At 55.0% G+C, this 13,496-nt stretch overlaps 1 protein-coding gene across 2 annotated transcripts; it reads right to left on the reverse strand.

Annotated features, from left to right (window-relative positions):
* Positions 1–109: 109 nt before the first annotated feature.
* On the reverse strand, positions 110–4,443 carry TPRG1L (tumor protein p63 regulated 1 like). 2 transcript variants are annotated; one of them, XM_087446945.1, is made up of 6 exons: positions 4,200–4,443; positions 3,994–4,085; positions 3,725–3,901; positions 2,671–2,824; positions 1,767–1,998; positions 110–922 (listed from the first exon to the last, which is right to left on the reverse strand). In XM_087446945.1, exons 1-5 carry the CDS (start codon positions 4,398–4,400, stop codon positions 1,804–1,806), a joined length of 819 nt encoding a protein of 272 aa, XP_087303071.1. In that variant the 5' UTR covers positions 4,401–4,443; the 3' UTR covers positions 110–922; positions 1,767–1,803. The 2 variants fall into 2 exon arrangements, with proteins under 2 accessions (XP_087303071.1, XP_004425568.1); XM_004425511.3 differs by lacking the exon at positions 110–922 and having other exon boundaries at positions 1,271–1,998; positions 4,200–4,442.
* Positions 4,444–13,496: the final 9,053 nt, after the last annotated feature.

A 13,496-nucleotide genomic window follows, 5' to 3' on the forward strand; every position in this document is an offset into this window, starting at 1 on the left:
CCGACCTGCTGAGGTGGTTCTGCAGGGAGTCTCCACCCTGGCTGTCCGCCCAGAACAATTCCAGGCGTCTCTCAACTCAGGCGCTTCTGACAGGCAGGCAGGGCTGGGAAGCACTGTTGGATGAATTAGGCAGGGCTGGGAAGCACTGTTGGATGAATTAGGATTCGAAACAGGGATTCGTGATCCTGGTTAAAAGCTGGATGGTCTGCGTACCATGTCTGGTGTGTCTTGTAAAGAGAACTGTACTGGGTCCATCACTTAGAATCCTCATGACTGTACGTGTGCAGCAAGCTGACAGGTTTACAAGGCTATTACAGAAACAGTTCAAGCTTTAAAATACACTAGTTTAAGAGGGAACTTTCTTGGTGATTGCACCTATTTTATTTTTTCCCCCAAAGCCCCAGTAGATAGTTGTATGTCATAGTTGCACATCCTCCTAGTTGCTGTATGTGGGACGTGGCCTCAGCATGGCCGGAGAAGCGGTGGGTCCGTGCGCGCCCGGGATCCGAAGCCAGGCCGCCAGCAGCGGAGCGCGCGCGCTTAACCGCTAAGCCACGGGGCCGGCCCGATTGCACCTATTTTAATAATTACAACTTCAAAAACGGAACACCACCCATTTGATTCTAAAGGTCTTTACTACAAGACAAAAGCAAAGGCTCAAGGCAAGGGTTTGAGGCCACCTTTCGATTCGGACAGGCCGCTGCATTCAGACCACATCCACGCCAATTAAAGCTGCACCAGGTTGTAAAGGAGGAGGGAGCCAGCACGTAAGGTTGGTCAACAAATGCTTCCAGGCAAACCAGCAAGCCGTGGATGGGTGCAGCGGCACGGGCCGGAGTCCCCACGTGGAAATGCTTCCAGGCGCGTGGAAGCCCAGGTGCATTCAGGGCAAGGCTCTGAGAAAGCCGGTGTCTGCATGGAGCTGCGGTAACCAAGGTGGGCGTTAGCTGCTTCATGAGAATCTAACAGGGTTCCTTTTTTTAAAGTGCATTCTCTAAAAGCAAACTAAGCAATTCCCTTTTTAAATACAAATATAACAACACAAACTTAGAATACATATAGTTGTCAAAATTATGTGCAAAGAACTATCAAGGTGACTTTCTCAAATTAATGAATTGTCTTAAAATGATTTTCTGCAAACCTTTCTGGGCCTGGGAAAGATGCCATAAGTATTAATAGAATATAGATTAATTTAAGAAAAAGTGTGACTTTAGGTCAAACATATATTTACACAAAAGCAGCTGTTCATTCAGGAGCCGACAAGGCAGACTGTCTCTTGCTTAGTTCACCAGTCTGCTGGTTTTTGTATTTAGCTTTAAAAAAATGGATTAAATTTCAAAATACAAAATTTGACACCAAGAGTAAACATATTTGCAACTACAGGCACTGGGGTATGAGGTCCTCCCTGGATGTAAGAATCTACACAGCTGAAGTGCTAACAGGTGTGTTCTAGTGGAATCACATGACGTTTATTAACATGCTACAGGGCTGGGGCGGGAAGGACCACAAGAAGCCAAATGGAGACACTCCAGGGAAAACACACGAACTGAAGTTCTAGAAAATGGGATACCAGCCAGTACAGTGACGGCTAGACGCATTTTGCTTTTGTCTGTAGCTCATATCACCAGATATCCAACATCCAGCTGAAATACATAATTCATCTGACTATTCTCATCGTGCTCAGATCCCTAAAGGTAAATGGGCCAGCCCTGCCAGCGGCAGCAGAGCTGGCCCAAGGTCTGAGCCCCGAGAGTCCCCACATCCACCTGGCTTTCTCCGGGAGGAGCTCCCCGAGCGCAGCGGCTAGAAGCCTATTTTGCCTCTGGTCATGGAGTAGCCCAGCTTCGCCTCGTTGTTAATGAAAGACATGAGTCCCACGTAGGTCTCGATGAGGAGGGGGCGCTCCAGGACCAGCACGCCGTTGGCTTGTCCTGGCAAGGGGCTCTCTTTCTGGGCTTTTTTCACAGCTTGAATTAACAGAGCTTTGAAGCTTTCCAACTTTAAAGAGAGAGAAAACATGGAGCTTGATCAGAGTGATGCATACAAATAAAACCCCACACGTCTGTGTCAGCCCCCCGTCCCCCTGGACGAGACGCCCTTCCAGCCCCACCCTGGTGGCCCTCAGCTCCCCTCCTCAGTGCAGCTCTCTAGAAACATCACATCTCACCTCTGCTCCTCTGGGGCTGACGACAGCCAGTACGCGTGGAGCCTGGCTCTCCCAGGCCTAAGTGTTTGCCACAGTGACCTAATGCTGACCCCCACCACCAGGCTAGTGAGCAGGCTGCGGCATGCAGCTGGCAGGCGGGGAAGCTGCCACCAGGCACAGCCCCGAGGCCTCCTCTCCTGGTGGGCACGAGGACTGCCTGGCTCTAGCACGAGCGGGGGTCAGCTGCTGCCCACCCTGAAGCCCCTCCCTTCTGGGCCCTTCTCAAGATGATCACAGCCGGGAGGGGCCAGGTTACAGAGCTAAGCTGAACAGTAGCCACTAACCACACGGGACTATCTTAACCTAAGGTAACCAAAAGTTTTAAAAATTAAAAGTTTATTTCCTCAGTTTTATTAGCCATGGTTCAAGCGCTCAACAGACACCTGTGGCCACCCTACTGGGCAGTGCAGGCCTACACCGTTTCTGTCACCACGGGGCAGCACTGCTGTCGCGGTCTGTCTTACTTGGCACAGAGAGGTCGTCTTCTCATCGGCGCCGGCCATCGGGTGCTCTGTGAACGTGGCGTAGGGCACGTTGGTGGACCAGGGGTTCCATCTGTTGATAAAGGAAGGGCGGCTCTGCCTGTCCCACTGAATGCGAATCCCAAAACCTTCTCGCCTGCCAAGTGAGAAGAAATGAACCAGACTCCACAGACCAGGCACAGTGCTCCCATGGCAGCCTGGGCACTTGTGGGGTGTGTTATTAGCAAGCTGTCCCACGGCTAAAGCCAAGACCTACGACATGTCACAACAGAAAGAGCTTGCAGGCTTCAATAATAACAGTGGTCTCTAGTAACGACTGCTTTAAGTACTTTTAAACACAACAAACTGAATATACTGATTTGGTTAAGCTAAACTTAATCTTCACACAATTAGTAAAATAGGTAATAGGAACATATTACAGGCAGGATAACTAAATGAGTGACAGTTTTATAACTTTAAATAATTTTTCCTGAATGTTTTATTGTTGGTTAAAGTTTTTAGCTCATCGTAGCTTCCTGAATTCCCTATTCAAATCTCTACATCAAAACTCTAAAATTTACTGCTCCATTGACTATAATAATATCTAGGTTTGTCATATTTCAGAAAATATCCCTAAAGCATGAAGATCAGCTCTTGAAAGTTGGGCATTAAACATCTTCAAAGTTAACCTTCAGAGATATCTGTCAATTAAAGTGATGCATTACTGCTTTCTCTTAAAAATTAACCAGAGCAGGGCTTGACACGAGCAAGGCAAGTTGCTGAGTTTGGCTCGTATCTGAGGAATATCCGTGTCAGGTCTACTTCAGGATATCTTGAATTCATTTGACTACAAGCCTAATAGCTCCCTCTTGTGCCAGAATTCCGTTTAATGCACCCAGCTGTCCAGAAATCACTTGCTTCTATTCTAAGAAATTATTGATTTTGAAGCTGAGGCTTGCACGTTTCTCTCTAAAGGCAGACACAAGACGACACCGGGGGCGGGCTGTGGAAGGGTGGACTACAAGGCTCCGGGCTGGGCTCTCTGTTGAATACGCACTTGTTGAGCGACTTCGGGGGGAACTGGAACTCTCCGTAGGAGATGGTGTCCACGGCACTGAGGGCTATCCGGACCACCTGTTGGCATTGCAGGCTGATGAAGTCGTATTTGCAGATGAGCAGCGCCTGGTCCGTGATGAGCACCAGACGCTCCTTCTCGTTGTTCCAGTGATCAACCCTGTCCGGGAACGAGACGGGTCACCACCGCGCCAGCGAGCGATCAGGGCGTCAGGGCCGGGGTCCCCCCACCAGGACGCGCACCCCACTTACTCGGTCAGCAGCCACACCCCCTGGATGTCGCCGTCCTCCACGGGCCGGACCACCATGCGGATCTCCTCCACTGCCTGCTCGATGGTGCCGGGCTGCGCGGCCGAGGGCGGAGGTCACTCCGCGTCCCTCCTCTTCTGTCCCCCTCCCCCTCCCGGTGTGTCCCACTCCCTTTCTCCTCCCCTTCCCCTCCCCGCCCCCGGCCTCACCCGGAACACGAAGTACTCCTTGACGCGGGCGCGGCGCGTGGGGTCGTGGACGCTGAGCGGCCATAGCGTCTGTCGCAGCGGCGTGCCCGCCCCCGGCCGCCCCCCGCCCGCGCCACCGCCCGCCCCGACCTCCTCGCCGGCCGCCAGCAGCGCCGTGGGGCTCGTGCCCGCCGAGTCCACCGAGTCCCGCAGCTGCAGCATCGCCGCGCCCGCCGCAGACCCCAACCCGGGACCTGGACCCGACGCGGCCGCTGTCGCCGTCGCCGGCCCCGCCCCCCGGGCAGCCGCGATTGGCTCCGCCTGGTCAGCCCCGCCTCGGGCTCCGCCCCGCCCGCGCCCGCCCGCCCTCGCGATTGGCTGGTCCCCAGCCTTCTTCCGCGATTGGCCCCGCCCGCCGCCGTTCACAATCGCTCCCGCCCCTCGCCGCGCAGGAAGCGCACGCCGCGCGCACGCCCGTTTCCTGTTTACGCGACGGGCGGGCACCGGGTCGAGGAGGGTAGCGGGGAGACGCGAGGGTCGGCGGGAATCGGGGCGCCAGGAGTCGAGCGTGCCTGCCCCGTCAAACGGGGTGCTCGCCCCTCCCGGGCGCGGCGGGCCTGGGCCCCCGACCTCCGACACGGCCTCCAGGTCCCTGTGCTGTGCAGTGTCTGCTGAGGTGCAGCGGGCGTCCGAGAGGGGACCCCGCCCCCCTGCGCGCGGCCGCCGGCCCGCGGTGACCGCCCCCCTGCGCGCGGCTCGGTGCCCAGAGGGGCCGGGGGTTCGCGCGGAGCCGTCGCTCTCGAAGGCAGAGGCGGCGGGGACTTCCAGGACTGCAGGAGGGGCCTGAGATGCCGAGCGCTTTCCTCTGGGTCCGGTTCTTTCACGGATGGAGCAGCCGGGACGTGGGCCCAGCGCTGTGCTAACGCAGACGTGCCTGGAGTCCTCACTGCGCCCTGGAAGCGGCGCTCCCCTGACCCCCACGTCAAGGAACGGGACACGGAGGCACGGGGCCAGGTCACTTCCCAAAGTCACTCCGTCAACGGCTGAGCCAGGATTCATTCTAGGCAGGTCTCTGGCCCTGCTCTTGTCTGCAGGGCACTAGAATTGCGTCTGTTCTTCCCATGAGTGATCTCCGGGAGCCGGCGCCACCCTGGACGTCTGCCGTCGCTGCCAGGGGCCGCAGCTTGCTGGTCTTGGCCCCCACAGGCCCCAGGCCGACCTCATCGCCATCCTTCTTGCACCGTCGTCACAGGAACCCAAGGGCTATGCATCCGTGACAGTGTACAGTCCCTTCCAAATGGGAGCACCTGTGATCCGCATCCAGTTGGTCACTTCGGACTTCCGCTGCCTCTACTCACGCCACCCCCTTACTCTCCTCACCCAGAAATCCTTCTTGCCTCACCCCTACTGTGTCCATCCTCCAGCACCCAGTTTAAGACCACCCTCGCCAGGAGACGTTGTGTTCACCCGGACTCCCTCTCTACTTTGTTCTTTGCTCTCTCATAATAACCCGATCTGTGTGTGCTGGACCGTTCTGCTCTGTGTGTGTGTGTCCTGTATATAATCCACTCCGTGTATGCTGGGTCATTCTGCTGTGTGTGTGTGTCCTGTATGCAATCCACTCCATATGTGCTGGGTCATCCTGCTGTGTGTGTGTGTGTGTCTTGTATATAATCCACTCCATATGTGCCGAGTCATTCTGCTGTGCGGGTGTGTATATGTGTGTCCTGTATATAATCCACTCCGTGTGTGCTGGGTCATTCTGCTGTGTGTGTGTCCTGTGTATAATTCACTTTGTGTGTGCTGCGTCATTTTTGTGTGTGTGTGTCTGTGTGCACCCTATTTGTTGGGAAAGTTCGATGGAACTAGTCCCTTGCGTATGATTGGCGCTTTGGGATTTATAAACACTTCCACAGTTCTTTGGGTTTCACAACAGGCCAGGGATGTAAAAACGCTATTGTGTACATGTTACAGTTGAGGAAACAGGTTTGGAGAGTTCTGGTGACATGCCTGGGGGCCTCACGGCTGGCACAGATATGCCGATTAGCAAAATCTCTCCTGGTTTGTGCAGACTTGGGTGCTCTCAGGGTTTGTGAACGATTCAAGATTGGCCCGGTCTTCTGTTCCCCAGGACCCCCATCGGGGGAGAGTGCTGCTGCTGTGCCCACCGCGGGTCCTCGACAGCCACTCACTACTCCACTTGGATGTCAACATCAACAGAAGTGGGAGGCTCTAAAATACCACAGATATTGAAATAGCTTTGGTACTTTGCTTCCTGGAAAAACAAAGATCTTAAAGAGTGCGAAGTGAGTGTGCAAACACAGGTGGCCAAGTGCTTCTAGACCGTCCTGCTGCTGAGGGGGGTGGGGACTGCTGCATCTGTGGACTGGGGAGCCCCTCACCTCTGGCAGCCAGAGCCAGGCTGAGTCTGCTCCGCCCAGTCTCTGCAGGGTGGGCCTGAATCAGGCCCCCGAGGGGCAGCCTGAACTGCTTGAGCTTGGGGTGCCCACTGACCCCTCTCCTGAGTCTCCCTTCGTCCTGGAGGGGAGTTGGAGCAGAACCAGCCACCCATCAATGATGGCAGCTGGGCATGTGAACTCAGGAGCCCGACCGCCTGGGCTTGAATCCAGCTCCTCTATTTCTGTCCATATGGACTTGGACACTTAAGCTCTCTGTGCCTCAGTTTCCTTTTCTGGCAAGTGGAGATAGTAATAGTTCCTACTTCCAATGGCTGCTGGGAGGATTAAATGAGTTAATACCCATGATGTGTGGAGCACCCTGCCTGGCCCGTGTTAGAACCATTTCGGTGTCCACTGTTTATGCTGTCTGGGGAGCCTCTGCTAGTGCCAGGTACGTTGCAAATATTGCCTTTGCTCCCAACAGACGTGCATGAGGGAGGGGGCGATATTACCCCCTTTTACCGAGGAGAAAACAGTCCCAGAGAGGTTGTCACTTTGTGAAGGTCACACATCCACAAAGAGCTAGGACCTTCTGAAGCCCAGAGCCTGTGCCCCAGCACCCCCCCACTCCCTGTGCTGGTGGCCGCTGGGAGGGGCAGATGGAGGAGAGCCCCGTCTTCACTGATGCCCCCTCCACTTACTTCTTATTCACCACCGTACAATATACTTACACATGCTCAAACATGAGGACAAGGAAGAAGGCGTCGTTTCCTTTGACAGCAAGACTTCTTGGTGACCTTGATCAGGGTCATCTCAGCGGGATGGGGAGAGGGTGAGAGGGGGAACCAAGGTTCAGGGGTCAAGGCTGAAGGTGGGAGGGTAGAAAGCGAACAGCAGTGACATAGGCGGGCGCTCTGGAGGAGTTTCCGGGTGGTGGCGGCAGTGTTGGGATGGAAGAGGCCCCGGGTCATTTTCACAAGACAGCCAGCCCCTGAGGGCCCAGCCTTCTCTGGGTCTGAGCTCTGGCTCATCCATGCATAGCTACTATGGCTGACCTTGAATGGTTAGTTAACCTTCCTGCTTCCCTTTCCTTGTCTGGAAATTGAGAACAATAAACCCAGCTCACACGTTGTCACAAGGCTTAAATGAGCTCATACGTAGCCAGAGGACCCGTGTGAATTGGCTGTCAGTTGGTGTTTATTCCCCTGCACAGCCCCGCTCCTCAAGATGCTCAGTGAGTGTCTGGGAGTGAATGAGGAAAGTCAGTTGAAGGTGCAGGAGGACAAGGGCCTGATTAGTGGGCCCAGATCCTGGCGGAGGCTGACGAACCAGAACCTAGAGCCCAGGGGTCAGTGTTAGCTCAGGGCAGGAGGACACCTTCTGCTTGGGGACAAGATGGAGAGAGACGAGGCTGGTGTGGACAGGTGAGGGTGGGGATGTGGCAGGAGGGGCAGTGAGGAGTTCTCAGGACGTCTGTTTTCTTCATGGGGGTATGGGGATGGAGCTGGGAGTTTGGGTCAAGACGGACGGCTTAGAATAGCAGTGATGAGCAAGGGAGCTGACTGGGGGCAGGCGGGGGGATCACTGAGCAGCCTGGAGACTTGGGGAGGTTTGCAGTGGAGCCTTCCACACGGCAGCTGGTGGGAGTGGGAGAAACCAGTAACTGGACTGATCTAGACTGGGGGTTTGCTGGGTGGCTGTGGTTGAAGACAAAAGAGAAAGGGGAGGCCAAGATCCTGTGAGGGCATGTTTGCCAAGAGCTGTGAGGGGTCAGGGATTTCACCCCACTTTTGAGCTAACAGACTGGCCTGCCATGGTTCCTTGGATGCTGGCAGAAGACACGAGACTGCTGGGTCAGAAATGAAAGACTTTATTATTCACAGGAAAAGCAGTGGACAGAGCGTCAGCAGGGTGTGCTGGTTCCCTGAGCCCCAGTTCCCACAGGGGCGATGCCACTGTGCCTACATGGATGCTGCACACACGGCAGGAACCCAGGCCTGTGAGCAAGCTTGGTCCTTGTCCCAGAGGGAGGTGTTACCTATCCCCTCAAGGTTGCTCTCTGCAAACCCAAGCCTGAGAAAGGGTCCAGGAAAAAGCCTGGTCTTCCTGGCATGTCCAGCAGGACGTGTGGGAGCGTCTCCCAACCTTGTCAACATGGAGGACCTTGAGTGCAGGCTTCCGATCTGGCTGGAGTCGGCAGTGGATCTAGGGACTAGGATCTAGTCGGCAGGGACTAGGGACTAGGAGAGTGTGCAGGGATGAAGAGCGGAGGCCTGGATGAAGTAAATGGTTGTGGAGTGGAAAGACCCAGATGTCTGGAATCTGTGGTCTATGAGTGGGGTGCTGGAATTGGGAGATGTCACAGAGAGGGCGAGGGAGAGAGAGCATCTGGATGCCTCAGAGAATGGGATGAAGAACTTTGGGCAAGCAGGGGCCCAGCACCAGTAGACGAGTGGGTCCTGAGGTCCCCAGCATGCTGGCCGAGGTACGCATGGCAATGAGGTTGCTGCTCCAGGTGCCTGAGCTTCAGTGGATGTGGGATGTAACCTGTAGGTCCGCAAATTCGAGAAATGATGGGGGGATGAGTGAGCGTGTGTTAGACAATAAGTGGCATTTGATGGTGATTTGTTTCCTGGGGCTACCATACCCAAGTACCACAAACTGGGGGGCTTAAAACAACAGAAATTTGTCATCTCCCAGTTCTGGAGGCCAGAAGTCCAAGATCAAGGTGTTGCCAGGGCCATGCTCTCTGAAGGCTCTAGGGAAGAGTCCTTCCTTGCTTCCTCCAGCTTCCGGTGGTGGCAGGCCATCGTTGGCATTCCTTGGTTTCCGGCTGCATCGCCCCAATCTCTGCCTTTGTCATCACATGGCCGTCTTCTCCCCTCTCTGTCTCCTCTTCTTGTGAGGTCACCAATCATGTTGGATTAGGGCCCCAACTCATCTTAGCCTCGTTACATCTGCAAAGACCCTGTCTCCAAATAAGGCCACATTCATTGGTAGTGGGGGTTAGGACTTGAGCTTGTCTTTTTGGGAACACGATTCTCCCCGTAACAGATGGGTAATACGTGTGCAAACAATGAGAAGCTTCAAATGGAAACCGTTGCTCTCCACACACACACTTTGGTTGTGGGGCAGGGAAGATGGCTCACGATGGATCTGGCTGTGGAGTGTCCCTGAGCTGTGTTTGCGACACTTCTTTCCTGGGGCTTTTGCAAGGTTGTTCCCACTCCCATCAGCAGGTGGCAGAGTTGCCCACACGGTGCCTTCAATTTGCAGCACAGTGTCCAGTGCTGGGTGTACGTAAGCCGGAGGTGAAGTCATTATTTATCCTCTCTTCCTGCAGAAGACACCAAGTCTCAGCTGGGAAGTGTGGATTCTTATCTTAATTTCCGGATGCTGTGGTTCAGCATTTTACAAAATCAGTGTGTCCCACCTTTGACATCTGTCTCTGATGGAAGAGGGGGTCTGGGGTGTGACCGGTCCAGGGCCAGAGGGAGCCCCAAGGGTGGGACCTCAGAGTTGCCAGGTGCTCTGGGGGCCAGGCACCATTCCCCCCAGGCTGGAGCGTAATGTGCAGGCTGGAGCGTAATGTGCAGCCTGGAGAACATTCCTGTTTGCAGGGTCTGTGGGCCGAGCTTACCTTCCAGAGACAGCTGCGTTCTGGGCAAGGCCCCTCCTCCCTTGAAGGAACCAGGCTGTGCACTCATCTGGTCCCAGACCTGCATCCAAGGCTGGACAGGGCTTGGCGGCTGTCGTGGCCCCAAGGGACCCATCTAAGAGCGGCCGTGTGGTGTTTTTTGGAGACTGCCCTTCACCTTTGACTTTGGCAGGTCACGACAGAGGTAGGGGCAACTTCGACAAAGAAACACCATTCCCAGCAGATGGGGACTATGGCCTTTGGGATAAAGAGGGCAGGCTTCCAAATGTCTTGGCTTTAAGGCACAAGAGCAGGATACGGAGAGTTAGGATGGACACAGTTCTCCCACAGTTTCTAAAGGCTGAGCTGTTTCCGTGGTAACTTTCATCACATCCTGTACTCGACAGGGATGAGGGTTGGTTGCTCTGCTTCCCTGCCACCCAGTTCACTGGGCCCAGGTGTCCCGAGTGCTCTCTCCGAATCTGTCGAGAGTTGCAGCCACCGCATGATGGCGTGACTGGCGGGAAGGTCTGGCTTCACGGGTGTGCTTCCCTCAGCTGAGCGGGAGCCAGCAGGATGCTGGGGGACATCAGGTTAGGTTGAGGGGCCAGGAGATCTTGGAAGGGACGTTGCCTGAGATTGAGGCGTCGGCTCTTGTTCTGAACGGCATGGCAAGGAAACACATACTGCTTTGTTCCTGAGAAGTACAGGGGCCGCACCGCCGAAAGCGTGTCCAGCAATAGTGTTCCGAGTCTCCCAGACCTGGCTTCGGGAGGAGCCTCTGTCTGTCCCGGCACACATGTGCTGCTGAGACGGCCCCAGCCGTAGAGGCCCGTTGGGCATCCCCGTGCATGTCCATCTCCTCTCTAGGCAGGGTGCTCCCCCAGGGCAGGCACTGCTCTGCCTTGTCACAGCTTGTATGAATCTCCTGCGACTGCCATGAGAAATGACCACAGACTCAGTGGCTAAAAAACAGAAATCTGTTCTTTCACAGTTCCTGAAATCCAGGGCAGGGCTGGTTCCTTCTGGAGGCTCTGAGAGAGAGTCCATCCGTGCCGCCCTCAGCTTCTAGTGGTTGCCAGCAATCTCTGGCATTCCTTGACTTGTAGATGCATCGCCCCATCTCTGCCTCCATGTGGCTGCGTGGCCTTCTCCTTGTGTCTCTGTGTGTCTCAAGTCTCCGTCTCTTTTCTCTTGTAAGGACACCTGTCATTGGCTTTAGGGGCCACCCTAAATTCAGGACAATCTCATCCAGACATCCTTAATCACATCTACAAAGACCCTTTTTCCAAATCCAGGCACATTTGCAGAAACCGGAGGTTAGGACTGGACATCTCTTTTGGGGGGACACAATTCAACCCACTACACTGCTGTACCCCAACACCTGGCGCTGTTGTGTGAGTGGGGTGAAGGTTTCTGCTCTTGGTGTTGGCAGACAATCTGAAACACCCTTCTCGATGCTGCTGCCCGCCCCGCTAAAGGGCAGGGATGAGTGAAGGGGGCGGGCCTGTCTCTTCACCAAACAGCGGTGGTACATATTGACCCAGCCCAGCAGGCGGGCCGGTCAGAGGCTGAGCGGAACCAGCTTCGGAAATGCCGCTCTGCTGTTTGTCACCCACGCGGACGGAGGCACAGAAGGGCACCCCACCTGGTCCAGGGCCTCACAGCTGGTCAGCAGAGGGGCCCTGACCCAGGCATCTGCTCCGCAATCCCCATCCTACCCACCGAGCTCGGGGCCCCATCTCACGGCCCACTCTAAGTTTGTGTAGATTGCTTCTTTGATTTTAGTTTCTCTTCTGGAGCAAATGAGGAGATTTAGAAATGAACTTCAGAACCAGCTACTCAAGGACCTCCCACTGAATTGGCAAAATGTCTGGTGTAGGGTTTCAGATGCCAAGCTCTGCTTGTCTGGAGGTTTCCCCCATCTCTGGCTCCAACCAGAAATGCCGCTGATTCACGGTCATCCCTGAGGGGCCTGTTTGTGGACACCGGCAGAGTCTCCCTCGCTGTTAGGGAGGCACAGACCCCTGTGGACACTGCATGCGCGGGCCTCTCATCCGAGAGCCTGAAAATGCCTTTGGTGCTAATTAATTTGCCTGCTCACTGTCAGGAGAGTGTCTGTAAACATTCAGACTAAACGGAGATTTGTCTCTCAGATTGCCAGCAAGGTGAGTTTGGGGAGCTCGGGAGGCTGTGTGGACCCCTCTCCGTGGGCCCTGTCCTCCGTCTCTCCAGGGACTAGAGCAGCACGGCGGCTCTGGGCAGGCGGCAGGAAGCAGTTTGTGTGGAAACGACCAGCCAAGTTGTGGGGGGACTCTCCCTTCTCCCCACGTTATTTTTCCTTGGACCAAAGACTGTTTTTATCATTTCCAACAAAGAATGAGACAAAAATATTGAAAAGCAGCATCTTTTAAAAATGCTTTCCCCGCACCCTAGAGCGTTGTTGGCCTGATGTGAAAGGGAACCGTGTTCTCCCCCCCTCCACTTGGGGAGGCTCCACACCACAAGTCTGTGGGTGAGCCCGGAGAGGCCACCTGGGTGCCGCCAGCAGGCTAGTGAGTGTCCACTGGATCTGAGGCTGGGCCGCTGTCAACTCCTGGCTTCCTTGCTGGCGCCTGCTATCGGGGGTCTCTTCCTGGCCCGAGTGAGGTGCCTTCCGTTCGGTGTCACATACCCACTAACACTCGGGATTGTGACGGCTAGACCGTGTCTGTACCTTGTGAGTCGAGTCAGTGAATCCCAAGGTGGAATGGGGACGTCTTGCTACAGTTTGGCTAAAGGTTTCCGGGACGGGAATTTGGGCTGGGACCTGAGACCTGAGATGGGCACACTCCCTCCTGAGCTCCTTTTGAATCAATGGGAGTCTGAGGCCATGGATGTACGGAGGCCTTGTGGGTGCACATGGGGCCCGAGGTTTTCAATTCCCCAATCCTACACCAGGGCAGCACCTCACAGTGTGGGCTGTGTGCCTTTTCTGCACCGCCAGAGGGTGAACCTTCCCGCCACAACTGTTGCCCTTCCCAAGGTTGATTACTGTGAAGATGCCAATTCTTCTGGAATTAATGTATATGTTTAGTGCAATTCCAGTAAAAAGTCCAATGCAGCTTTGAAGGAACTGGATACAGGGACTCCAAAAGAAGAATGACAGGCGAGAATTACTAGTGTAATTTGCGGAGTAAAATAAATGAGTGACAGGGAGGTGCTCCCGTGCAATCACCTGAGCCTGTCACCGGTAGCTTCCAGGAGGATGACCATGGCACACCGCTGTACTGTTGCCATGAT

The sequence above is a fragment of the Ceratotherium simum genome, chromosome 22 (assembly GCF_057802395.1).
Source record: "Ceratotherium simum simum isolate JZ-2026a chromosome 22, ASM5780239v1, whole genome shotgun sequence".
NCBI classification, from domain to species: Eukaryota; Metazoa; Chordata; class Mammalia; order Perissodactyla; family Rhinocerotidae; genus Ceratotherium; species Ceratotherium simum.